This window comes from Girardinichthys multiradiatus, chromosome Y, assembly GCF_021462225.1.
Source record: "Girardinichthys multiradiatus isolate DD_20200921_A chromosome Y, DD_fGirMul_XY1, whole genome shotgun sequence".
Taxonomy (NCBI): Eukaryota; Metazoa; Chordata; class Actinopteri; order Cyprinodontiformes; family Goodeidae; genus Girardinichthys; species Girardinichthys multiradiatus.
Window position 1 is genome coordinate 33282963 of NC_061818.1, and position 26128 is coordinate 33309090.

The 26128-nt window shown below is 41.3% G+C and overlaps 1 protein-coding gene and 1 long non-coding RNA gene across 6 annotated transcripts in view; one reads left to right on the plus strand and one right to left on the minus strand.

Moving 5' to 3' along the window:
• LOC124864312 (rho GTPase-activating protein 23-like) overlaps positions 1 to 26128 on the plus strand; it is an 85682-nt gene that overhangs the window by 41660 nt on the left and 17894 nt on the right. For 2 of the 5 annotated variants that reach the window (XM_047359046.1, XM_047359047.1), the window contains exons 1-7: positions 1227 to 1927; positions 11318 to 11521; positions 13917 to 13941; positions 16360 to 16452; positions 17240 to 17318; positions 18087 to 18141; positions 20532 to 22146. In XM_047359046.1, the coding sequence (XP_047215002.1) occupies positions 1652 to 1927; positions 11318 to 11521; positions 13917 to 13941; positions 16360 to 16452; positions 17240 to 17318; positions 18087 to 18141; positions 20532 to 22146 (2347 nt within the window). In that variant the 5' untranslated portion in view covers positions 1227 to 1651. Of the gene's footprint in view, positions 1 to 1226; positions 1928 to 11317; positions 11522 to 13916; positions 13942 to 16359; positions 16453 to 17239; positions 17319 to 18086; positions 18142 to 20531; positions 22147 to 25873; positions 26030 to 26128 lie in introns of those variants that run through there. The other 3 variants (XM_047359044.1, XM_047359045.1, XM_047359048.1) reach the window with 3 other exon arrangements.
• Positions 1805 to 3787, minus strand: LOC124864315. Its single transcript, XR_007037290.1, has 3 exons — positions 3720 to 3787; positions 3318 to 3366; positions 1805 to 1924 (listed from the first exon to the last, which is right to left on the minus strand). It is a non-coding gene; the product is annotated as an uncharacterized LOC124864315 (long non-coding RNA).

The following is a 26128-nucleotide window of genomic DNA, read 5'->3' on the forward strand; positions in this document are numbered from 1 at the left end:
TGGGCTCATTCCTGTTTGGTTGGCTTTTTGGATCAGGTTGGTACAGGGCGGGTTTCATTGTGGTTCATAACACTATCTTATCAGCTTCAGCCATCATCTTCACAAGTTCTATGGCTTTTGTTTCGGGATTGATTCACACATTTATGGACCAAAACTTGTTCATCTCTGGGACACATAACCCATCTTCGCCATAAATAGTAAAATAACTGGAAATTCCTGTAGTGTTTATATTTGCATATGATTGCTTAAGCAAAACCACATGTCCACAGTTGTCTTCCTGAGTCTTATCAGATTTTCTTTCCACATTTGTATCTTTAGGTAATTCAGATATTGTGAATTATCCTATCAAAAGCTTACAAAGCCATGACATCATCATCTGCATATTAATAGCATATTAATCTTACTGTATGTCTGTCTTTGAAGAAAGTAATAAATCTGATTTGATGTCAGAAAGTGTTTTTTTATACAGTGTACGTACACATCTGGTTTCATGTCTCGGTGCCACTGCTTTGTGTATTTTTAAAACAGGAATGTAAAAGACTGGGTCATGTTGACACGCAGTTGCTTTATTTTGAGCAAGGCTTTTGTTGCTCACCTTTATCCATGTTCGATATTAGCCTCCCTTCTCTCTTTTTTCCGCTCTTAACCTAATGAAGATAAATGCAGGGTCAAATGTTTTCTTTCCTCTTTGTGCTGGAAATCAACCTCTTTCTCTTTTCTGTTTTTTTTTCTTCCCTTTCGGACTTTCCTCTGAGTGGAGAGGAGGCAGAGGAGGCAGGGCTGACTTTTGTGAAGTTTAGCACCGGGATTACATCTTTGTCACTTTGTGCAAGCTCACACACATGCAGCAAACGTGCGAGCACTGGTTTTGTCTTTGCATGCTGCAACCAAGGATTCTACCATGGAGATATAATGTTTTTTGTCTTCATTCCAAATTTCTGGCTTCGGTGATGCTTTTTAGGAAGGTTTTGCACCTTCCTTTACCTACAAATGACTGTCGGACTGGTTTGGATACAGCCAAAGGGACAAATACAAAGGAAGAAGTAACAGAAACCAAAAGACTAAATGATGGAATGGCTGATGCTTGTTATGATAAGTAAACAGGAGTCTGGAATTGACATGAGGGTGATGTGAAGTAATTTGTTTTGGAAGTAGACATACCAAGGTAGGTTAGAAGAGAGAAAGAGAGAGAGACAAGAGGGCAGTGGGAGGGAGGACAGACTGTCAATCCAGCCTTCTGCGACACCAGTGTGTGTTTTGGGGGTGGACAGTGTGGCTTAGCTTCCAGAACACCACCAGACACCAACAGGAGAGGGACGCCGTCAGTTGTCCGCTTTGTGTGTCTCTGTAGTGAAGCCAGACCTCTCTCTGATCCCACACACACACGCACTCCTCCATCTGTTGCCCAGAACTTCTGCCTTCTACTTCCTTCGCTCTGATGGACCCACAGACCTAATTCCTGGATTCCAGCAGCGATGTGGAAAATGTGGGATTAAACTTTCTGAAGCAATGGATTGGAGCCTGGAGGCAGGAAAGCCAAACTGTTTGAGTGAATGACTTGAAGACCCAAGAGAAAACTTTTACCCAATCTCTATTTCTGTGTCTGGACTCTGTCCTCAACTCTGTGACGATACTTGAGCGTGTGCAGTCCATGGTGGTGGTGAACAATGTGGTTCTGACTGAACTCGGTGCACTGATGCCTGCTGCTATGCTCCCATGTCCTTCGCCAGCCGGGTCGGACTGGAGCTTCCAGAACCCAGTGGGGGTGGACTGCAGCTCCCCGGAGCCTCGCTGCATTTGGTTGGCCGTTCTCCACAGAACCAGGAGTCCAACACCCGTCACCGTGCCGACTTCGCACAACCAAAACTCATGTCAGCTCAGGGTAAGGAGAGGTCATCCATCTTTATCAGCACAGAGATTAAGCCTGGTGAGAATTGTTTGTTATTAACTTTAATACAAATTTACTGTCATTTCATTGTATAACAAAACAGGACAGCATCTCTCCTGGATCTATAACTGTGTGAAAAATCATTATATACACTGATAACAAGCAGTTCAGCATCATAACAGCTTGAGGCAGAAAGCATGGCAGTCCTGTGGTTCTGCTTCTACTGCTGTGCTTCTGTTAACCTAATGGTAGTGTGAGGAATCTCTAATGATGTTCAGAGCCCTGTTGTTTCACCGGCTCTAAAACAGAACCTTGGCAGAGGGTAGGGATGCTCCAATGACATTTTTCATCTCCCCTCACTATCTTTTACAAGACCCTAATGTCTCCCAGATTGCAACTGGAGTACCACAAGACCTATATTTTTAGATTTAATGAATAAGTAAAGGGAAATTTTCTTTATCTTGATCCGCAAGTAGCTTGTTTAGCGTTAAAATAAACTGGATTTTGGTTATAATTGGCAGATCTCATCCGGTTTCTTATACTTTAAAACAGGATGGGAGGTATATTGTTTTGATCCTACAAAATTAGCTTTACAAACACAAAGAGAAGCTGCACATTCTTTGGAAACCGCTGCGTGCAGTTTGTCAGTTGTGAATATCAGCAGTGTTTCTGTAACTGCATTGTTTGGAGTCAGGTAAGCGCTCAGCTGTTGACAGGTTCTTCACCTGGCAAAGCGACATCATAAGCTCCTTCTAAAAGGGTTTAAAAACGTCAAAGTTACTCTCTATCGTTTAATGTTGCATCAAAAAACCGTAGCATTTTGTCTCATGAATACCTGATTTAATTCTTTGAATATTTTAGTTTGTTTACATTTTTGACATATTGGATTGTTTTTGAGGCTTAGTTCAGCTGGATTTCTTTGCGACAAGTTTTGATCTTTAGCTCCAAATCTGTGGAACATATCAATAGTTTTTTTTTTAAAGCTATAAGATTCAATTCTTTGTTAAAGGTGATATATGTCACTTCTACTAGAGCAAGCTGGTCCATTTTAACAGATTAGATCCTGATTATCATCACTCGGTAATGCCAAATTAAGGTTTATGTGTGTGATTCTTGTTGACCTCCTTTTTCTCAGGAGTTCCCAATTAGCATCTAAAGACAGACGAAGGAGGCTGTTCGGTGCCACTTACGATGAGTTCTTATTGTGCAAGGGGCAAGGTGCAGGAGCTGCACCATATCTTATAAAATACTCCAGAATTCAGGGTGTTTTCACTGCTGTGTGATTTCATAATCATGTGGAGTATTACTTATTTTTTCTACTTTTTATTTGCTGCATTACCATCACCCCTCCCCTTCCCTGACTGTTTGAAACAGCTAAGAAATGCCACATTTAGGAATGTGAGTGTGGGGGCAGGAGGCAAACACTCACTGTATACGACGTTTGTTCTCCTGGATAAAAAACGTCTGGTACCTTTTCTCTGAAAGTGAAGAGGAAACACAATTTTGGTCACTGTCTGCTGCAGATGCCGTTAAAGTTAACTGGATCAGCCTGGAATTTTGTGGTTGTTATATTGCTAAGATATCTGATGTGTGAAAGCCACCTTCAAGCAGAAAAATACTCTAACTTCTTGGTTTGAGGTCAATGAGAAAAAAAAACACAAATAAAATTGTGTAAAAACCACAAATTTAATTATATAAAACTTGATCTGAATTAGGATTTTACAGCATAGAGTCAGTCATTTCATGCAAGGCTAAAAAAGGGCTTATGTGCTTATGTCTAAACTGGATGGTGCTTATTTTTTACAGTGGGGTGGAAAAAGTCTCGACTCACCTCTCATTCCTTTAGATTTTCCTTCAGTGGTGGTTCTGACACAAATCCATCTGTATCCATGAAGGGACAGACTATCTGTATTCAAAGGGATCTCTGTTCAGTGTTGAATAATCCTGTTCAGGTTTGATCAGTCTAAGCATTTTAGAATTTGAATACAAACAGTCTAGATCACTTAAAAACTATGAAATCACCCTTTAATTTAACAGTATTAAACTTCAGACCTATTCACCACTACACACTTATTTTTAATCGCTTTCACTTTGCATAACACGGGGGGAACCTGCTTACCATTGACTGGACATGCAAATAAACAACAGAAAGCTTACCCCACACCAAAGTGATTGTGACGCCCTTTGGTGTGCCCCTCTGGACAGTAAGCCATATCTTCCCTATCAAAAACCCCTACTGTTTTCATTCCAAGCAAACAGGTTCTGTAGGCTTTCTACTAGAGGTCTTTCACAGTTTTTCATCAGGCTTTGTTTTTATTTTTAAAAGAACTTTTGTTTTGTTTTTGTTTTTGCTGCTAACAATCTGCCACAAAGACACAATCTGTTTCTGTTTCTTTCCCTGAAAAATGGCAAAAATAAGAGGTTCATTAACATAAAATCATATTTTAACGCCACTAAGATGATATGCTTAGAGGTACTAGCTGAAATATTGAAATACAACACATCATGAACTGAAGGTTATTGTATCTTTTAGGTATGATGTCAGGTTTTTCTGGGGGGGGTTAGTATTTCTTAAAACTGTGACTTTTACATGGAGGTCCAAAAGAAATCAGATAGAGACTGGAAATCTTTAGAAAAGCATTTTGCCACAGGAAGTCAATTCATTCTCACCGTGACCTTAAACTGAACATATTACAGAAAAATTGCTCTGTTTCATTCTGGATCTGGAAATGTGTGTCACACATTGAAAATCTCAGATCTACACGGAATACACAAAGACTAATGTTTTACATTAATGCTGGCCATGCTAATCGCTAATATATCCAACATAAAACATAATTTTGTCTTTGTTTTAAATCAATCCCTGGTTAACAGCAATTCCCACATTCTCTGTGACTCTGCTCCTACTATAAAAATACATGACCACTTATGGGAAACAAAAAATATTTATATTGCTGTTTAATTATACTTCTTTAAGTGAAATCAGAATCAGATAAAATTGGCATTGGTCAAAGATTTACAAAAACTGAAATCAGAAGTTGACCACAATCTTGTGATCAGTGCATCTCTACTTTCAGATGCCGTAGATAGTCTTTTTTTTAAGCCTAACACGTTTTTTTCCACACTTTTTCCACACAGAAACTTTAAGACCTAGTTTAGTTTAGATTTCATTGTGAACAACTAAGGCTGGTTTTGTTTTTGGTTCATTTTGTTACAAAGGTTTTCTACTTGGTTATATTTTTCCTGATTAGATATGGAATATTTATTCCTGGTTTGATATGTAGATTTTCCACTTAAAACAAAAGTAAACTAGGTTTTTACTGCCTGTTGTTCCCTTTCTTGAAGTTCAAAGTAGAGCTGACCAGAGGAAAAAGTCCCCTGGCCATATTTAAGCTTGCGTCATGCACCAACTGTGTTTGTCTGCCCACTGTCCAACCAAGTCATGCTGTTAAGGTTATTCTAAATCTGCAGCTCTTCATGGAAACACTTGTTTGTTTCAGGTTTGAATCAAAATAACTAAGTTTGGTACGTGTCGGTTGGACAACAGGAAAGCTGCATGTTTTACCCCTAGAGTAGAAATCCCTGTTTAACTGACATTGCGTCATCACCTGCCAGCCTGGTTAAAAAGACAACCGGGCCAGACTAGTTTTTGAGCACACATACTATACTCATATTGACACATAGGTGTGATAGGAAAGTTATTTGAATCCTCTGCTTTGGTAGATCCAATATGGATCCCTCTCTCAGGACATAGGATGCATTTGGACGTGCAGAGGTGGAGGAGTTCTCCCTCTGTGTGGCCAGTAAGTCGGGACGCTGTCATCTGTTTTTTCTCCTCTCCTCTGCCGGTCCCTCTTGGCAATCCAGGCTGTCCGGATTAACGGCTCGTCAGCATATGCAACAGCCCGTTAAAGCTCCACTTTTCAAACAGGTTGCAGCTCTCAGCTTTTTAAAAGCACATTATTGTTCTGTTCTGCCGGGGTTTCAGTGGGAGGCGGGCTCAACAAGGGCTGCTGCATTCCTCTGGATGAAGGCAGGGGATATGCATACTGCTCCTGACGTCTGTAAATGCAGCTTTTTCATATCATCATGTACCAGAAAAGCCTCTTATGTATATAAAGTCCTTTTGTTCCTGGAGTTTAAGAAGATTATAGATCATGCTGATAATTTTCAGCAATTTTATCTGGAAATAGGGCTGATGATACACTAAAGTTTGGCCTCTGTGCTGAGATGATGGAAATAAAACGATTTACTCTCTTTTTATTGTCTTTCCAGTCATTTACTGTATTTGCGGGCTTTCAGAAGCAGAAATAACTGCAGATTAGTCTTTTGCTGCTATTGTGTGTATTAACAAAATTGTACTGGTGTATGTGGCGTTACAGGTTACTCTGCATATTCAGTTGTTTTCCATTGAACTATGCTTTCCTGATGACATCATGAGGTGTTAATGGGAATCCTCTGATGTGTCTAATGAAGAACATTCAATTGTACTGTAGTAACTGGTTTGAGGGGAAAACATTTTCCTTATTTAAGGCAACGAACCATGTTAGATTTCCACCAAGAGAGAAGAAAATGCTACTTTTCTCTCTTAGTGTTTTTCCCTCAAGCCTGTTTGGGAAGTCAAGATTAGCCTGGAGAACCTCAGGAAAAAAATCCCATGCACATTCTTTGTTAAACACAATGTCCTTTCCGAGAGTAGCCGGACCATGTCAGCGTGTCTGAGTGGATTTAAAAAAAAAACAACAACCAGAAGGTGAGAGGTGACAGGAGAGGTGTTTATCCGGCCTGAGGGAGGGGGGCGGAAAGGTCAGCTTTAGACTTGATTACCCCAGAAGGAACACGCAGCCCACATGATCCAGAGCAGCCGAGTGGGATTCAGTCCAGACCCACTCAGACCCCATGTGTTTTGGGTAATCACAGGGTTTTGGTATTCCCAGCACCGGGAGGGGCCATGTGGTTGAAACTGGCATGCTGGAGCCTGTCCCTTTCCTGAGGCACGATACTCCTTCTCTCCGTCGTCCTCATCCTTCCCATTCATTCTCTCCCTGAGCTCCCTCCCGTACGACGTGCCCGTGTGTGTTTCGACTTGTCCTAACAAAAAAACCGCTCCCTCTGAAGAATTCAGTCTGATTCTTTCTCCATTATTCCTCTGCTGCTCTTTCATTTTCTCTTTGTCTTTTTCTTTATCACTTTGATTTGTGCCCTGCTTCCTCTTGCACTTCTTTGTGTCTCGCTGCATCCCTGTAAGACTAGCTTAAGCTGATTTCAAATTTGAATGCAGACATTAATGTGTTTCCCAACACAAGTCTTTTGCTTTATTTTCTTTTTTCTCCTTCTTTTTCCTCAATGGAATATTATAGTAAAGGGAAAAGAAATTGTGTGGTAAAAGTCGGCACAGCACAGATTTCCATTGCACAAACTTGCATCTTGAAGGGGAGGAAGAGGAGGTTGAAGGGAGGAGGAGGAGAGGAAGGAAGGAAGACAGAAGAGGAGTGAAGGAATGGGAAGTAGCTAGACGATGAAGAGTATATTTATAGGAGCTCCTGGTTCTTCCACTTCCTGCCTCAAGCCAGGCACTTCCTGGTTTTGTGTGGCCACACACAGACCTGTCACATATGTATGTGTTAGCTGATGGCTTTAGTATGAATCAGTGTGTGTAGGAAGTAGAAAGTGGCTTTAAGGGTTGTAGGACCCATGTGTTCTCTCGAGATGTTCCCTTCTGGCTTTCTAATAAAGAAAATAAGTGGATATTCTCACATTGAAAACAAAATAGTGCCATTAATGTTTAATTTGAAAAATTGACCAATATGCATTAGATAGACCAGGGCTCAAAAACCTTTACAAGCCAGAGAGCTAATTTAGCCTTCGCTTCGATTAAACAAATATTATTGAAAGCGGCAGAACCTACTTGACCATTGCATAGATACGTTGTTGTTTTACTGTGTTACCAAGGAGCCACAATTGATTTTACTTTCGTTTTTAGAGCAAAAAATTACTTCTTTTAATCAAACATTTTAACAAGGGAAATGTACGCTTAAAGCAAACTTAGTCCTTTCCATATTTATGGAAAATATAAATGTGATCGTAATAATACAATTACAACGTTGTGTAAAACGTAAATGAAAACAGAACACAATGATATGCGAATGCCATTCAAACTAAATGCAACTGAGTACACTACAAAGACAATATTTGATGTTCAACTAATAACTTTTTGCTAATTTTCACTCATTTTGAACTTGATGCTTGCAACACGTTCCAAATAAGCTGGGGGTTGAGGAACGCTAAAAAATATACCTGTTTGAATCATTCCACAGGTTAACAGGTTAATTGTCATGATTGGGTATAACAGAAGCATTCCTAAAAGGCTCAGTTGTTCACAATCAAGGGTGGGGCGATGTTTACCACTTTGTGAACAAATGCGTGAGTTTAAAAAACAACATTTCTCAATGTACAATAGCAAGGAATTTAGAGATTTCAGAAACTACAGTCCATGACATCATCAAAACATTCAGAGAATCTGGAGACATTTTTGCATGTAAGCTGCAAGGCTGAAAAAATCAACATTGAATGCTCGTGACCTTTGATCCCTCATGAGCCACTGCAATAAAAACCAACATCATTCTGTAATAGATAATACCACATTTGCATCTTCTAACTTGCACATCAGTGAGGGCACCATTAATGCTAAAAGTACATACAGGTTTTGGAGCAACATGTGCTGCCATCCAAACATCTTTTTCAGGGACGTCTCTGCTTATTTCAGTAAGATGATGCCAAGACACACTCTGCATATGTTACAACAGCGTGGCTTCGTAGTAAAAGAGTCCAGGTACTAGACTGGCCTTCCTACAGTCCAGACTGGTCCCCAATTGAAAATGTGTGGCTGCATTATGAAGCGCAAAATACAACAATGGAGAATCTGGACTGTTGAGCAACTGAAGTTGTAAATGCTGCAACAGTTAGTGACCTCAGTTCCCAGGCCCTTATGGAGTGTTATTAAAAGGAAAGGTGATGTAACGTAGCGGTAAACATGAACCTGTCCCAGCTTACCATCCTTTGCATCATTTAAAGTCAGTGTTCATGATTCAACAATAAGAAATAGAAAGGAAATCATCCATTTCAAAGTTTCAAGGTGAAAGAAACTGCTGATGAAAAAGAGCACGTAGACCCGTCTTTCATTTGCCAAAAACACTGTGATGAAAATGTTCTGCAGACTGACAACACAAAGTGGAACTTTGTGGAAGGTGTTTGTCGCGTTACATCTGATATGAAACAAATAGAGCGTTTAAGAAAAAGAAAATCTTACCCACATTCAAACATGGTGGTGGAGGTGTGATACTCTGGGGTTTGGTGCTTCAGGAGCTATTATCATCTAACTATCTGATGTAGCCATGAATTACGCTCTCTAGCAGGAAATCCTTAATGTCTGGCTATATTTCACCTGCAGCACAGTTAGATTATGCTGCAGAACAAAGATTCAAAGCTTGCAAGCAAGTTACAAGGATTTACTGTAGAGGTGGAGAAGAAGAAGCCACATGTGGCTCTGAGCTGCAGGTTGCAGAGCCCTCAGGCACTGAATGTGTCTTAATTTGGCTGCATGAAGCAATGAAAATACCTTTCCACATTAAGGCACATCAGTAATCATAGATGTATGTGAGCTGAGGTGCTATTTACTAACTGCTGATTTGTAGCTTGTTGAAAATAGAAAGTTGAAAATGGCCATCTTGTTGTTTTGATGTTATGACTTCAAAAGCAGATGATTTTAGAGCCTATATGTTTGAAACTGTTCATCTGTTTGTTGTGAGACAGCGTTAGCTTTAAATTACTTGCATGAAAGAAAGTAAGAGATGATGTACACTTAATTGTTGAAATGTCTTTATAAACTGTAATGCTGAGGCAGTTGCTATGTAGGACTTTAGCAGAGCTTTTGTTTCTAAGGAAATCATGGCCTATTTCTGCATGCTTTGCTTTCAAACCATATTGTAGGCTGTTTGCATAATTTCATAAAATAATAAAATAACCAACAAAAACTGCAGAATGTGCACTAGAAATGTTGATTATCTGCTGACAGCTCTCTAAAATTTCAGTCTGCATTGAGAATGGTTGAGCAGATGTTAGCATTGTTCCATCACAGAATGGTCACTGGTTTAGAAATGAAAATATGAAATCAGCATGTTCTTCTTGTGCATGACATTGGTTCTCTCCAGGTACTTCTCTCACAGTCCAGAAAACATGCAAATTGTGATTCTAAATTGGTTTTTAGTGTGATTGAATGCATACATGGGTATTTCTCGCTGTCATGGTCCTGCGAAGGACTGGCGACCTGGACAGGCTGTACGCCAGATCTATCGGCTCCGTGAACAACCACATGGAGCCAATAGGGGGGTTTTATCCAGGCTTTATATGCCCATTGTTGTCAGGCTTTCCATTATGTTAATTATTCCGAACATTAGTTGCATTGAGGTTTGCAGACTTGCAAATATCACACCTTAACCTTTAAGATGGAGCCTAGAACCTTCTTGTTGTGAGACGATACACAGCAAGAATCTCAGTACAATCTCAGTTATTTTTCCACTATACCTGCATGAAACAGGTTCTCGAACTCCTGTTTTAATTCTTGTATAAGATGCTGGAAGGTTTAGCCATAGCAATATGTTTGATCTGTCTTAAATCATTTAAAGCCAGATAAAGTTTTCTAGTTTTCCATGCTGCAAATTTGACCTTTGACCTCTGACATGCACCTACCCTGTTTGGTCAGGTGATTGCGTTTGACTGACAGATGTGGGTCACCAGGGCCGCATGAGGGTGACAGTTCTTACATGTGGCTGTCAGCTGAGCTCACTCAGCTCATTCACTCAACAGGAGGAATGAAATATTTGGAAAGTGGGTGGAAATCTTCCTTTACCGGGACTCCAAGCCTGAAAAGGTTTGGATCCTTTATCCTCAATTCACTGTCACCCCAGTCTAAAATGGAATCCCAGATTCCTGACTAGGTTCTGCTTAGCATGGAGTGCTTCCTGATAGCAGACCCGCTGTTAAAGTATGTTTATGCACTATTGTTCTCAGGTTGGTTGGCATGCAGGATTGACCGGAACGTGAACTGCATTCAGGATCTCATGAGGAAGCCGCTAATGTAAAATCCAGCAGCTGGGGGTTGATGTCAAAGTGCAGAGTTACCTTGTACTTCCTAGAGAAACCAGAACATGGCATCTGGAAAAGGGGAAAGCTTTTCTAGTGCATGTGCTAATAATAGAAACAAATGTGTAGTAAAGGATTTATGTGTTTGATTTTCTATCCAAACTTCATTCTGTTGATTTTTTTTTTACGTTTCCTGATGTTAATAGTATCCTCCATATTTTCCTGCATCATGTAATTCATAATTTTCATGTTCATTAATCTTTTTCTCTTGTGTGTCTACATTTACAGGCTAAGGGGCAGAGGGATGGTCACTCCTCAGCAGGTGACAACCCTCGGCCACCAATTGCGACCCGGCCGGGAAGGGAGGGGGTTGGCGTGGGCTGGAAGGGTCCCTGGACCCTGGTCCTCCATAAGAACTCCCAGGGTTTTGGTTTCACGTTACGCCATTTCATTGTTTACCCTCCAGAGTCTGCTCTGCACACAAACCTCAAGGTGAGACCTGTGGATCTGTGCCAACTCCTGTGCCTCTTTTTTTGTTGCTCACGTGGTCTCATTTTCAAGAAAGAAGGTTGTTTATTGGGAGGACGGGGGAGCCTTTGTGCGAGCAAAGTGGTTATTTGGTTCTTTGAGGCGCAGGCACAAACATCTCCAGATGTGAAATTGAGGGATATGGAGGCTGGGGTGGGGTGAGTCAGCTGGAACAAAACTGCTATTATTTTTCCACCACCCCACCATCCACCAGCTGCAGAAAACAGGAGCCCAGACTGAATGAGTTCTGTGGTTGCAGCCTGGTACCAGTTTCTGCCTGTCAGGCCGTACCAGGTTGGCCTGAGACAATGGGCCCACTGCTGGCCCTTTGGCCTTGGTTCTGTCCTTCTGTCCACTGCCTCAGAGGGCATGAAGGTCACATGGTATTTATGGACAATCAGGTTCACAGGGACCCCCTTTTCTTATCTGGAGAGATTGTTTGGCCTTATCCCAAATTACCCAAATAAAGTCAAATTAGGCCCAGGGGAAGTGTCACTCAGCTGGACTCTAATGTCTCGCTAATCCTGACAGTTCTCAATGGTATTCAGATACATTGGAAAAGGCGAATTCAATCTATTATTCAACACAAAAAACTATAAGAAATTAAATATTTTATGTAGCTTAGTCAGGGTGCAAGAAATACAAGGGAAGAAAGCTAGGATTGTGCATGCAAGTAGGTTTTTGGTCTTCGTCACTATTTAATGCATCCACAAAAAAAGAATAGAGCTTTAAAACATCATTACACTATTTAGATAAAAAAACAACTTCTTATCGATATGACTGAACCAGTCTAAATATCTTTACGCTAATACCTTTACTGATATCTAACCAATAGAAACAAGTTTGTTTTTGTAAATGAAGAATCTTCCTGATGCACTCATCATGGAGTCCCACAAGGTTCAGTTCTTGGCACACTACTCTTTCTTTATGCTTTTACTTGGTGAAATTATCCAACAACATGAGATAAAAGACCATAGCATGCCTAAATAATATCAAAGCTAAGATTTTTTTCACTTCAAATTTTGACAAGGCTAGGATTCTTGTCTTTAAAAATGCATGAATTATTTTTGGACCAAGTTCTATCCTTTCAACCCCAACATCCTGTCCCAGAGTGAATCATATAAACTAGTTAGCTTATTTATTACGTTCAGGCTGGACTAGAGTAATTTTGTATTATCAGTCTTTAAAAAATCTGAAGCTGATGGTAAATGCAGTGACGAGAGTTTTTAAGAGAAAATCAAAAGATTATCTGTCCATCTATCTGTTGTTTGTCTTCTGTTTATTTAAGAATGGCTTGCAAAGATAACAGTTCCAGGACCAAAATCCAGACCTCCCATTTCATCCGAGCTAATGTCCCTATGCTAAGTGTAGGGTCTGGCTTTGACCCTCCTCCTGGGGCTACATCAACATGTAACTCTCAAAAACGTAGTTCTAAAATGTACAAAAACTCCAGAAAACACATTCTATTTTTCTTTTAATGAGTAGTCTTTGTGTAAAACCTGCAATGAAACTGTTATTTAATAGGACGAGTTGCCTTCTGTTTAGTCCTAGATTACCAGTTTTAGGGATCTGCAGATTTCAGCCCACAAGCAGTTCTTTGGGTTTATTGTAGTGTCTCCAACTTGGTTTCAGATGAGGTCAAATTGGAACTGGTCCATTAGTGCATGTTCCTAGCTCCAAGTTCTATTCTGGGCTCGGCAGCTATCCTTTCTCTGTTTCTAAACCCATTTGCATTGTTTCCCGAGCCTGGAATGAGCCCACTCAGCGCAGCCTAAAGCCAGGCAGCAGTCAGCACGCCGTGTTTCGAACCCTAAACTGCCCACTCAGCTCAGTAAAGCCTGTGTGTGTATGTGTGTGTGTGTGTGTAGGTGATCTGACAAGCTGCACCTCTTCGATCTCTCCTTTGTGTGTGTGTTTGCGGCAGTGCACGTTTACCTGCAGACTGTTAAACCTGAAAGTCAGTTTCTGTGCCGGAGTTATGACTCAGACTTTAACAGCTCCTAAAAATATGTTTTTCTCAGGAGGTATGATTTCAGCTGTCATGAAACTTGCGTGTTAATTAATACCAAGGATGCCATTATTATGCATAAAGAATGACTTTGTGGGAGAGATCTGATTTGGTGTTACTTCTGTAATGCATTTGTGGAATGTGTTGAGAAATGTTTCAGCTACATAGGGGCTGACAACTTTTGCTGCATGAAGTAAACCCTGAATCAGCACTTAGTAAACGTCCAGCTCATGACAGCAGCAGTGCTAGACAGGGTTCTGCTTAGGTTTGTCAACATTCTCTCTCTTGTTGTGCTGCCAATTTTCTTTCTTGACTTTACATTTGTTTTTTGTCTCCCTTTGTCATCTGCAGGATGAGGAGAACGGCAACGGGAAGGGTAAGTTGTTTCCCCGTCTGTCATTCAGACATCAGTTAAACCAAATACAGTCAGACGGGGATGATGTAATTAGGGGGACTCGTTTACTCTCCTCTGATCTGCAGTTTTTGTGCGCCACCTGCAGGATTTTCTGCAATACTGCATCTGCAATGCATTTTAAGGCTGTGTAATTAAGAATTGATTGGTTTATTTAAACCAAAGCAAAAATAAAAATATACACTGCTCAAAAAAAATAAAGAGAACACTCAAATAACACATCCTAGATCTGAATGAATGAAATATTCTCATTGAATACTTTGTTCTGTACAAAGTTGAATGTGCTGACAACAAAATCACACAAAAGTCATCAATGGAAATCAAATTTATTAACCAATGGAGGCCTGGATTTGGAGTCACACACAAAATGAAAGTGGAAAAACACACTACAGGTTGATCCAACTTTGATGTAATGTCCTTTTAAAACAAGTTAAAATGAGGCTCAGCATTGTGTGTGACCTCCCTACAACGCCTGGACATGCTCCTGATGAGACGGCGGATGGTCTCCTGAGGGATCTCCTCCCAGACCTGGACTAAACCATCCACCAACTCCTGGACAGTCTGTGGTGCAACATGACGTTGGTGGATGGAGCGAGACATGATGTCCCAGATGTGCTCAATCAGATTCAGGTCTGGGGAACGGGTGGGCCAGTCCATAGCTTCAATGTCTTCATCTTGCAGGAACTGCTGACACACTCCAGCTGCATGAGGTCTAGCATTGTCCTGCATTAGGAGGAACCCAGAACCAACCGCACCAGCATATGGTCTCACAAGGGGTCTGAGGATCTCATCTCGGTACCTAATGGCAGTCAGGCTACCTCTGGCGAGCTCATGGAGGGCCATGCAGCCCTCCAAAGAAATGCTACTCCACACCATTACTGACCCACTGCCAAACGGGTCATGCTGAAGGATGTTGCAGGCAGCAGATCGCTCTCCATGGTGTCTCCAGACTCTGTCACGTCTGTCACATGTGCTCAGTGTGAACCTGCTTTCATCTGTGAAGAGCACAGGGCGCCAGTGGTGTATTTGCCAATCCTGATGTTCTCTGGTAAATGCCAAGCATCCTGCACGGTGTTGGGCTGTGAGCACAACCACCATTTGTGGACGTCGGGCTCTCATACCATCCTCATGAAGTCGGTTTCTAACCGTTTGTGCAGACACATGCACATTTGTGGCCTTCTGGAGGTCATTTTGCAGGGCTCTGGCAGTGCTCCTTCTGTTCCTCCTTGCACAAAGGTGGAGGTAGCGGTCCTGCTGCTGGGTTGTTGTCCTCCTACGTCCTCCTCCACGTCTCCTGGTGTACTGGTCTGTCTCCTGGTAGAGCCTCCAGGCTCTGGACCCTACGCTGACAGACACAGCAAACCTTCTTGCCACAGCTCGTATTGATGTGCCATCCTGGATGAGCTGCACTACCTGAGCTAATTGTGTGGGTTGTAGAGTCCATCTCATGCTACCACGAGTGTGAAAGCACTACCAACATTCAAAAGTGACCAAAACATCAGCCAGAAAGCATAGGTACTGAGAAGTGGTCTGTGGTCCCCACCTGCAGAACCACTCCTTTATTGAGTGTGTCTTGCTAATCACCAAAGATTTCCTCCTGTTGTCTATTCCATTTGAACAACAACATGTAAAATTGATTGTCAATCAGTGTTGCTTCCTAAGTGGACAGTTTGATTTCACAGAAGTTTGATTTACCTGGAGTTATATTGTGTTGTTTAGGTGTTCCCTTTATTTTTACGAGCAGTGTATTTTTTTTACTGTTATTGTTTTTAATAACAAAATATAATTGTATATATTTAAAAATGTACGGCTATCATTATTATTATTGTTATTATTATTCTTACTATTTATATTTGTTCATTTTGTTCATTAATATTTTATTTATAAATATATCTTCTGAAAGCCTGTTAGTTTATTTATTACAAATAACAAAACAGTTTTGCCATTTCATGGTGTTTATCAAATTTCATCCTAAAGTCAGGATTTAAAATTAACACTCAGTTTTTCAGTGTTCCAAAAGAATCATTTATATTTCATACCACTGTTCATATTGAATTTCTTCAAAACAAACAGGGATATTTGCCAAATTACACCTGCTGAAATGAAAACAGCTCTGTCTATAATAATATTCTGCTGTGGATCAGCTGACTTGTGCTGGATTCAACTTGTGTGTTATATTTGCATAGATAGATGGAAACAGATACTTCATGAGAACAAGGAAACTTTCCTGAGGGATTTTTATTTCACCTTTAAACTGCCCACTTCTTCTAAACCTTTTTTCTGCGGTTAAAAATTTTTAAAGCCAGAGAAATATCCAGGGAAAGTCCGTATTTGTTGTTTAACAAGTGCAGCCCTTCATTTTTCATCTCTTTTGTCCTGCAGGGTTTCAGAAAGTACGACTGGAGCCGATGGACACCATATTTGTAAAGAATGTGAGAGAAAAGGGTCCAGCCCACAAGGCGGGTTTGTGCACAGGTAAAAGGAACTGACAGTGAATAAGCATCCGGAGTTGCTCTGGAAATTTGATAGCATGTGCATAGTTTTATGTGATGTTGCATCAGCAGTGTGAAGACGTTAAAGGGGCATGATTTGCACAAGATAAAAACAAGATTTATTTAACTGATGCAGTGAACATAACAGAGCTAAAGGGTTCTTGTTGCCTTAGAGTAGCAGTCCCATCTGTGCACTCCAGATGAATAAAACCAATCAAAGCAGCCACATCCAAAAAGTCACATGATGCTCACTCAAACATATGCAAACACACACAACGCACAAAATAAACACACTGTATGCATTTCATTTTGCACAAAACCCACATAAACGCTTCCACAGTTTGAACTCACAAGTTCTCGCAGGCTGACATCATTTCTATGTTCTGCGTACAAGACTGAAGATTAATTTATTTTAATTGATTTGTTTTTTTAATGACAACGAGAAAGAGAAATATATTGAGGTCAGGTATGTGTTTGTACCTCTCTATCCTCTGAGGCTAAATAAAGATCATAAGCTTGATGTTTTGCCTGTATGATTCTGGTTTTGTTGAACTTAAACACAGAGAATACACCTTTTTTTTTCACCTTCACATTTCCTGTTTTCCTGTTTTGATCCGTGCTTCGACCTCACAGGGAAATTAGTTCCTGCACAGCGTCGCCTGTGTTTTTCTGCCTTTGCCACCTGCTTGGAAGCTTTAGAGATCCCAGCTTGGAAACTCGCTGTCAAACCTGTTGGTTATGATACGACGGCATGTCCTTTTTTTTTGCAGGGGATCGATTGGTGAAGGTGAACGGAGAGAGCGTTCTTGGAAAGACGTACTCGCAGGTGATCACCCTCATCCAGAACAGGTAAGACCACCTGGGATCAAAGATGAATCATATTTGTCATTTATACCTTTTGGATACAGATATAACCAGGATACTCCAGAGCTGTAAAAAGGTGATGCATGATTTACCCTAAAAAGTTATTGTTGTATTGTGTCTCAATAAGGTGGCAGACACTGAAACATATTGCAGTATGGGCAGTGACTATATTTTGTTTATTTTAACACTGAATTGTGAAATCAAGCTCACATTTAGCAGTCTGTTACTCCCCACAACTTACTGAAAGATACCAAATTATTTATTTTTTATTAAAGAATGTTTTCAGCACTAGAGGCCTTTATTTTGACAGTAGGCAGACAGGAAGGAGGGGGAAAGAGAGGGGGAGACATTTGGCAAAGGTCGCCAGGTCCGGGACTCGAACCCGGGACAGCCACTTCGAGGACTATAGCCTCTATATGTGGTCGTGTGCTTAACCCCTACACCACCAGCACTGCGCCCTGAAAGATACCAAATTTTATGTGAGATTCAAATCAAAGACGTAATTAAATTAAAAAAGCACATTGTTGCATGTCTTACCACATTGTTTAAGGTATTAGGGCAAATCCAGAGTGTATGTGCTGTAACTAAGGTGCAGTTGAAGTTCTCTAAATAGTGTCTTTTTAACATAAAATAAAGCAAACACATTTTGGCTGATTTTGGCTATAAATTCCTTTGTTTTAATTATATGGATTTCCTTTTTCCATGTTGTTTTTTTCTTTCCTCCATTCATCTCCCTCTTTGTGTGTTTCACAGCGAGAGTGTGTTGGAGCTCTCCATTATGCCAAAAGATGAAGATGTTCTTCAGCTGGTAAGTATGATTTTACAGCATCTCTCCCGGTTAAGACTTGTAAAAGTCTTTATTCCAGTACCCAAATACAAGTGACATTATGTGCATTTTTAATTGGTAAAATATCCAGTGTTAAAAATCACTTTGAACAATTACTACATACTGAATCCAACAGATCAGAGGGAATTCTTTCTTCTGATTTAATTGTTTCCTGTTTGGTTGAGGCATAAATATGATGTGACACAAAGTCCTATTTCTCTTATCCACTCTTCAAAATGGGATAGATGGAACATGTCCTTCAAGTGAGGCGGATGTGTGTTGATCTTCCACATGCTTCAAGAAATGGAAATAAAAACACAGCTACTCACCTAAATTTGCCCATATCCTTGGTCACAGCAATAACTAAGACATTTAAAACTTGGACTGTGACAAACAAGGCTAGACGAGGACCCTTAGGAGAATAGTTGAGGAAATTCTCACTGTTAGAGAAGTGCTGCAAAAAGTAGAATCTACGGGTCTCCAAGTTCCAACTACAATCATTAGATGCTATCTATATGGCAGCTGTTTTTTGGAAATAAACATAGCTTGTGGAATTTGCTAAACACTAGTAGGATTTTGACTGGAACTGTTTGCTCTGGTCAGATGAGACCAGGTGGCTCTGAAGTGAAACTAAAAAGAATGACTTTGTGGTAAATGGTAAATGACCTGCACTTGTATAGTGCTTTATCAAGTCCCCAGAGACCCCCGAAAGTGCTTTACACTACAATCAGTCATCCACCCATTCATCCCCCCCTTTTCAATGTGACAGTGGTGAGCTACATTGCAGATTGACAGAAGTGGGGCTGCCATACAATCGGCCCCACTGAGCCCTCTGACCACCATCAGCAGGCAAAGCGTCTCTACCAAACGCCCAGGGAACCTTGTCAAAGTAAATGGTGTTATGGACTTGTTGATATACCATGACATTTTGAATAAAATCTGGTGCCATATGTCTGAAGTGAAGGTTGGATTTCCTTTTTTTTAATGTGAGCTATTGCAGTAAAAGATGAACTGAAGAAAATGCTTTTTAGAGGTCTTTTCCAGAATTGCCAATAACCAAGGAGGGTGTTTTGGATTTTATAACCACCAAAACAGAAAGAGGCTTAATGTACTTCCCTAGGTCCTCTTTTAGGTCACTGTAGAGCAGTTTGGGATATCTTGTGCTTATCTTCAAAGTCACCTCATCAGATAACTGCTAAAGAATGTGGAGAATGACTCACAAGGCTTTGCTCTGTTTTTCAATTACACCGTCCATTAACGTTTGCTTGTATTTCAACTGCCGAGGTTTAGAACAAAACAGCTTCTGCGCTTATTTATACACGCCCATGATATGCAGCAACACATTTTTGTCGCTCCACAGGTTGCTCCTTTCTCGTTTGCATGATCTGACATGCATTGACTGTTGCCCCTCCCACTGACCCGGAGCAACGTTTCAACACGCCGATCCACATTTGAGCAATTCCTCTCAGAAACATTTCATGTTTCCCCAGACAACAGGGCAACACTGCGATTTTTATTTAAAAAATATTTAGCATCGCTCTTACATTGTAAACCCACTCCTCTGTCCTCACACTCCTCCTCTCACCGCTGTATCTCCTGCATTCCTTTTATGACATCACTGGAGCTGCGCCTCCTTCCACACTCCCACAGGGTGGAATGAGTTCGAGAACAAGAGGGTGGAGATAAGGAGTTTGGACGGATTTCTGAGAGGGGAAAACAAGCCGATCCTCAGACAGGAAATCGTAAAGAAAAAGAAGCAAAAAGGATTTTATTAATTAGGACTTTGTGAAATATGATGGACACCATTTTTTAAGCAGCCGGAGAGTCTTGTAAGGACTGTCGGTGTGTGTTTTGACCCTATGCAGTTGTTGTTCTGAATTTGTGTAATGTGGAGAGGCTTTGACTCTGTTAAACTGTCTGATCATGTTTAAGTTAATGTCTAAGAACAATAATTTGTGATTTTGTGTCTAAAGAATAGAAAAATAGATTGCTTTTCTGTTTGAATCAATAAGCAGTCAGTTTTTGAGCATAAGCTTGTTTTCTTACTGTTAAAGCATGAAGAAGATACTGCATGTACAAGTCAGTGTAGCAGACTGCAGGGTGATCTGTTTTCTTGCTTTTCCTCTGGGGATTGGATGCATTTCTTTAGTGGACGTGTGTTTGCATTGAGAGCTGATTGAGCTGTGGTGAATAAGTTGAAGTATTCCACTCTCTTCAAGCATTAAGTGTCTTAAATCGTATGGGTTGTTAAAGCATTTTTCATTTAAAAACAAACGTTATTTGTCCTTGATAACTTAGAGCTTAATGTTGTCATAATCAAATCAAAACATTTTTCTACTTCACTTATGTCTCTTTTTTTCTTTCTCCTGCAGGCATATTCCCAAAATGCTTACTTGACCGGGAACGAAGGCTTTGCCGGGGGAGCTAAGAACCTCCCGCAACCACCTCCCTTCTGTTACCCTCGTACCAGGACCGCCCCCCATCCTGGAGCCCCGCTTTGCTCCCCCATGGGCCAGAACCACCTGGATAGCAGGAGCTGCTGGCCAGGGTTTTCAAGCCCTTCGTCGCCCTTAGATAACAGACCCGGTGTTGCCAGCCCAGCCAGCTGGCAGGAGGGGCAGGCAGGTGAGCCAGGTGAAGTGGGTCAAAGCAGTCCAGCGCGCCACACAGAGGAGAGCCAGTACGTTATGACCAGCCAGCAGCCTCAGGGTCAGACCAGGAGGTGCTCCTACTCTTCGTCTTTCTCATCTGGAGGTCTTCTGTTCAGCCCTTTGCAAGTCCACCATCCCAACCACCAGAGTGGTGGGTCCTCCCAAGCACAGCCATGCAAGTCCAGCTCAACCTGGACCAGTCCAGCTATGCCCCCTGTACGCCATAGATGCAATGAACGCTGCCACCAGGCCCTCTTTGACTGGTACTACAGCCAGCTACCTGAGCACTCAGGACGCAGCATGCAAACCCGCCACCGCAGCTACTCTCAAGACCGGCTCAGTGAGTACAGGAGGCAAAAGCAGAGAGCAGGTGACTGGCCACACAGCGCCTCAAAGGACACGCTGTTCTTACTACAGCAGTCAGGACAAGGACCTCAGGGTGAGCCCTATTGGTCCACCGGAGACTGGGAAGCAGGACACAATAGGGGCCGCTCTGATTATACTCGAACACGCTCTGAAAATCTGCTTGCCCAGTACAATTGCCATGGCCGCTCATTGGAGATGTTGGATCGAGCATCAGCAGAACTGGTCTCACCTCGGTCTGAGAGGCAGCCGTGGCCCCAACAGGCTTCCCAGCCACCCCGCAGGACTGACGCCTACCCAAGAACAAGGTGCCACACCATCGTAGCATCAACTCCAGTGCCTCGACCGTCACAGTCTAAACACCACCCCCAAACCAACAACCAGGCCCACTCTCAGCCACATCAACGGCCCACCCTACAGAGCAGGTGGCTTCCTGCTGGACAGAGCATGGACGAGCAGCAGGTGGGCTACCGCAGCTACAGCCCGTCTTTTTACCGCAAGACGAGCCGCATCCTGCAGCAAGCTCACTCTTTTAGGGACCCGTCTTACTCCGGTCCCCATTTGAACTGGAACCCAGTCCCTAAAAGTGGTCCCCCAGAGGGATCATCAGCACCCCTGTTTGCTTCTGCCTCAACTGCCCTCACCTCTGTCTCCCCAGAATCCCAAGACAGGGTGTACAGGTCAACAAACCATGAGAGGGAACAAGGGGCAGTGGACGAACCGGCAGAGATGGCAGCGCAAACACAGGAGGTGGTACTGAGGCAGAAACCCCCGACTGGGCGGAGGAACGTCAACAGACATCCCCACTATGGCATAACTATGGACGAACTAGAACCCGCTTTGTTTACTCCTGATCCCAAAGACACAAATGCTCACCCTGGGTCTGTTGAAGAGTTAGCCCCTCGTAAAGCAAATGGCAACCTTGCCCCCCTTTCTTTAGAGGATGACTCTCTGGCCTCTATCCCATTCATAGGTAAGCTCATAGCTGCACTTCCTTCTCTTTTGATGTCAGCATTTATCGTTTTTGTGTCCATTCTCTCACTTAGAGGCTGCCATTCTGTATTTGTGTTTGTCTGTGTTTGTTAGACCCCCGCTGTTTTCTAGCCTGAATCAGTATAGGTTTTCCTGATGTTGCTTTGTTGTATGCTGCAGCTGAAGCCTACATATGTTGCTGTCATTCCCAAACTTGCGTTTTCCTCAGTAAGGGCTGAGAGTAAAGCCGCCGTCCAGGCTTCAGGTTGGTTTCTATCGCTTGGCACGAACGGCAGCCATTAAGTCAAAACCAGGCAAATTAATTTGTGGCAGTTGCCTCTGTCCCTTACACCAGAGCGTGAGTTAAAGAGGTGCTGCTTACCCTGAACAGATTGAAATCAACTGATTACATGTTGTGATGATCGTTGGTATTTGTGCCAGGCTGCGCTCTGCCTCAGAGGGTCAGTATCTTGAGGGAATCCATTGAGCATGTGACCACATTCTTGCCTCACAGCTTCACCTGACTTAAATGAGACTGAGCAGCAAGAGCTACAAGCCGGGACTCGTTTTATTAGCCCTAAACTGAAACTAGGGTAGTTTCTCTTGTAAGACAAGACATTTTCTTTTCTTTCTTTCTGTCTTTATCTCCCGATCTCGCTGTCATGGATGCCGATACAATCTGACACTATTTGGGATCTTGCTTTTTTCATACGCTGCAGGTTTTCTTGTTTTTTGAAAGATAGTGAGCAAAAAGGCTGGCTGTGCCTGAGGCCATATATGCATTCATAACATTTTTTATCAAATACTAGAAATTTGATTAAAAGTTTTATACGTTTTTTGAGACAAGGTTATATTGCACATAAGTCATTTATCGTGAATCTTTGCTGTATAGTTTGAGTTTGTGATCTTTAAAAATCTTTAAAATAAATCAATTTTTCTTCCAGTAGCATAATGTCACCATGAAAAACTTTTTAAAGCATGTTAATTTGAGTACTTTCAATGAGTGGGAAAAAACATGTTCTGAAACTATTGGTCCCCTTAACAAACTCTAAAAAGTAAAGCTTTTTTTTTTATTTATACTTTTAGATTTATATTTCTTCATTGGCAATCCATCAATTTTTTGTTTCCATGGGGTATAAACATTAACATGACACAGAGGCATATTTCTCTTAGCCACACTACGAAGTTGGATAAGGACACCAGTTGTGTCCCTTTATGCACAGTCAGGAAGATTTTAACTATTGGAGACTTACAGCAAAGAGTGGCATCTTGGCCTCACAAGTCTCCACAGCAACCAGTAGATGCTATCATCATGCTATGTTTTATAGCACAACAGGAAAAAATCTTTTCTGTCCTAAAATCACGAACATTTATGTGCATAGTTTGTTAATCTCTATTGGGAGTTTAACTGGAACCATGTGCATTTGTCAAATGAGACTAAGATGGAAATTTAGAGCAACAAACTCTTGATGCATGAATATGAATTTGTGGGAGAGCTATTTATGTCCACATTTTTTTTTCAATTTTAGCAAGATTTTTTCTTCGTTTTTCTGATGTTTCTTCATTAGTGTTAGGAATGGGAATTCCTTTAGTCAGGAAGATCTAATTGAGATACAGAGGTTCTCCCTTCTCTGCCTTTTTAATATGTACATGTGTCAGATTCTAAAGGTTCTGATCCTACATCATGGTTTTTGTCTTATCTGTAAAGCTGATGGCAGTCATGTAAAGAAAAGAGCAAACTAGTTAAATTGAATTTAACTTGGACGCCAAGGAGGAGAACCAAAATAACCACTTTTGTGTAAAGTAGAAGACTTTAACAACAAAGCAAGTTTCAGCTTTCTATGCCTTTCTGTTGAGGACTTATGATCAGAAATGTTCACCCATGGATGACCCTGCTGTTTTCTGGATCATTTCATAAAGGTTTAAGGGTTCATAACTTCATGAGTTTAAGTCCTATCCAAACCATTCAAAGCTTGTTCTGTTAAGCAACAGATAAATTAAAATAAATGAGTTTTAGCTTTAAAGAAAATTCTATAAAATCTATCTATAAAAAGAACGTCATCATAAAGTCTTCTTTGTAGTCTTTTAAGATATTTTGGTTCTCCAGGTTAAACCTAGTAAGTTGAAAAACAAAGTGAAATTTGATTTAAGCAATTATGTTTGATAATTTTAGACTACTTTATCATTTTATTCAAAAATGAAAATTGTTTCTCGTATTTTCAAGTGAAATTTGGCCAAAAACTGCAGTTACGAGCTTTGAAACAAAATGTCTGCACACAGTCCAGCTTCATTGTTCAGCTGTTTCTTAATAATAAAATGTAACAGGGTTAGTAAACATAGCCGTTTATTATTTTTATTAGTAGTGAGGTTTTTTGTTTCTTTTTCAGAATAAATTAATTCTTTATTAAATCAGCATTGATTCTCATCCCCCTTTTCCTTTCGCTCCCGATCTCTTATTATTCCACTCCACACTTGTTGTGGGATGTACTGTGGAGATAAAACTTGCTGTGGGACAGGATTTTGCTTCCCTCTGCTGGGGTGTCGCTGTCTTTCTGTGGTCTGCCTTCTAATGTGCGGCTTCGTTAAACCCACTGACTGACTATTTCTGGATTGTGTCATAAACAGGCAGATTCCTCATTTCTGACTGGGAATGTTTTCCATCCCATGTGCTCTCACTATGCTCAAGAAGGAATGCATCATAGACAAAGCAACAATAAGCAAAAGGGAGTAATTATAATTACTGTAGGTCTTTAAGTTGTGAAATGGAATAGTTGAAAAGCCATGAAATTACACAAAAGTAATTCAAGTGAGAGGCTTGTATAGTTTGCGGGTCAATTGTCTCTCTGTGGTGGTGCTGCCCTCTGCTGTTTCCACTATGCACAGCTTTATATCAACCACTGCTGGCTTCATGCAAATATCAGGCTAGGATCCCATTCTTTCTAAGGAAGTGTAAGGGTAAGCGTGTGTTTGCATGTGTGTGTTAGGGTTTCATATCCCTCTAAGTGAACTCAGACTCTGAAACATTTGAACCCCTTTGACATGATTTATACCTTTGATTTGCTGAGCAAAGAAACTTCCTCCATTAGATAAAACAAATAGTAAATATTTATATTTTATTTATTTACCCTCAAAAACTGCATTTCCTGACCTTTAACCTTGTTTGCCTGTATGGTGTAGTATCCCACAATGCTTTAGATATTTATAAAGAACTGAAACCTGCAGCCATTAGGTCCTTGTCACCTGCCTTTGGTAGCTTCTTAGTAGCCCTTCCTATGGCAACAGACGATGCAGGTACTGTTTTATCTCTTACATTTTAAAGTATATTACTACATCTGTGTGGGAGTTTTTCTCACTTTATTCTGGTTAAAGGTATGTTTAAACACTCTGGAGAGGATGAGGCAGGTTTTAATTTGGCAACAGCTTCAGTTACCAGTTCTATAGCTGTGTCTGATGTACAGAGATCCAGAACATTTTTGCTTTCACACATGTTGCTTTTGATTTTGCTGGAAGAAATTGATTTTCTTGTTCAGTATCTGACTATTGGGCTACTCGTCGTCCTCTTAAAACCTTTCCTATCCTCACCTTTCCCAATTTAAACCCTTGCATTTCCTTATTTCTGACTCTTTTCTTTAACACCTAATCCTTTCCCTTTATCCTTCTCCGACCTGTCTTTTAAACCTTCATATTTCCCTTCCCCCCTTCCCTCCCCAACCTCCTCCCTCCCACAGACGAGCCAACCAGCCCCGGTGCTGATTTGCGTGCCCGCCACGTGCCGGCCTCCTCCGTTGTGTCCAGCGGCATGAGTTCAGCGCCCCCTGCGGGCACCAGCCCCGCCTCCCCCACCTTCACCTTCCCCCCTACTAGGCTCTTCTCACACAACTGCAGTGAGTGGCCCCCCTCCTCGTCCGCCTTATCACTCTAGTCTTCGTCAAAGCATGTAGCAGGAAATTAGATCTCTAGTTGTGGCTTTTGATGTCAGTGAT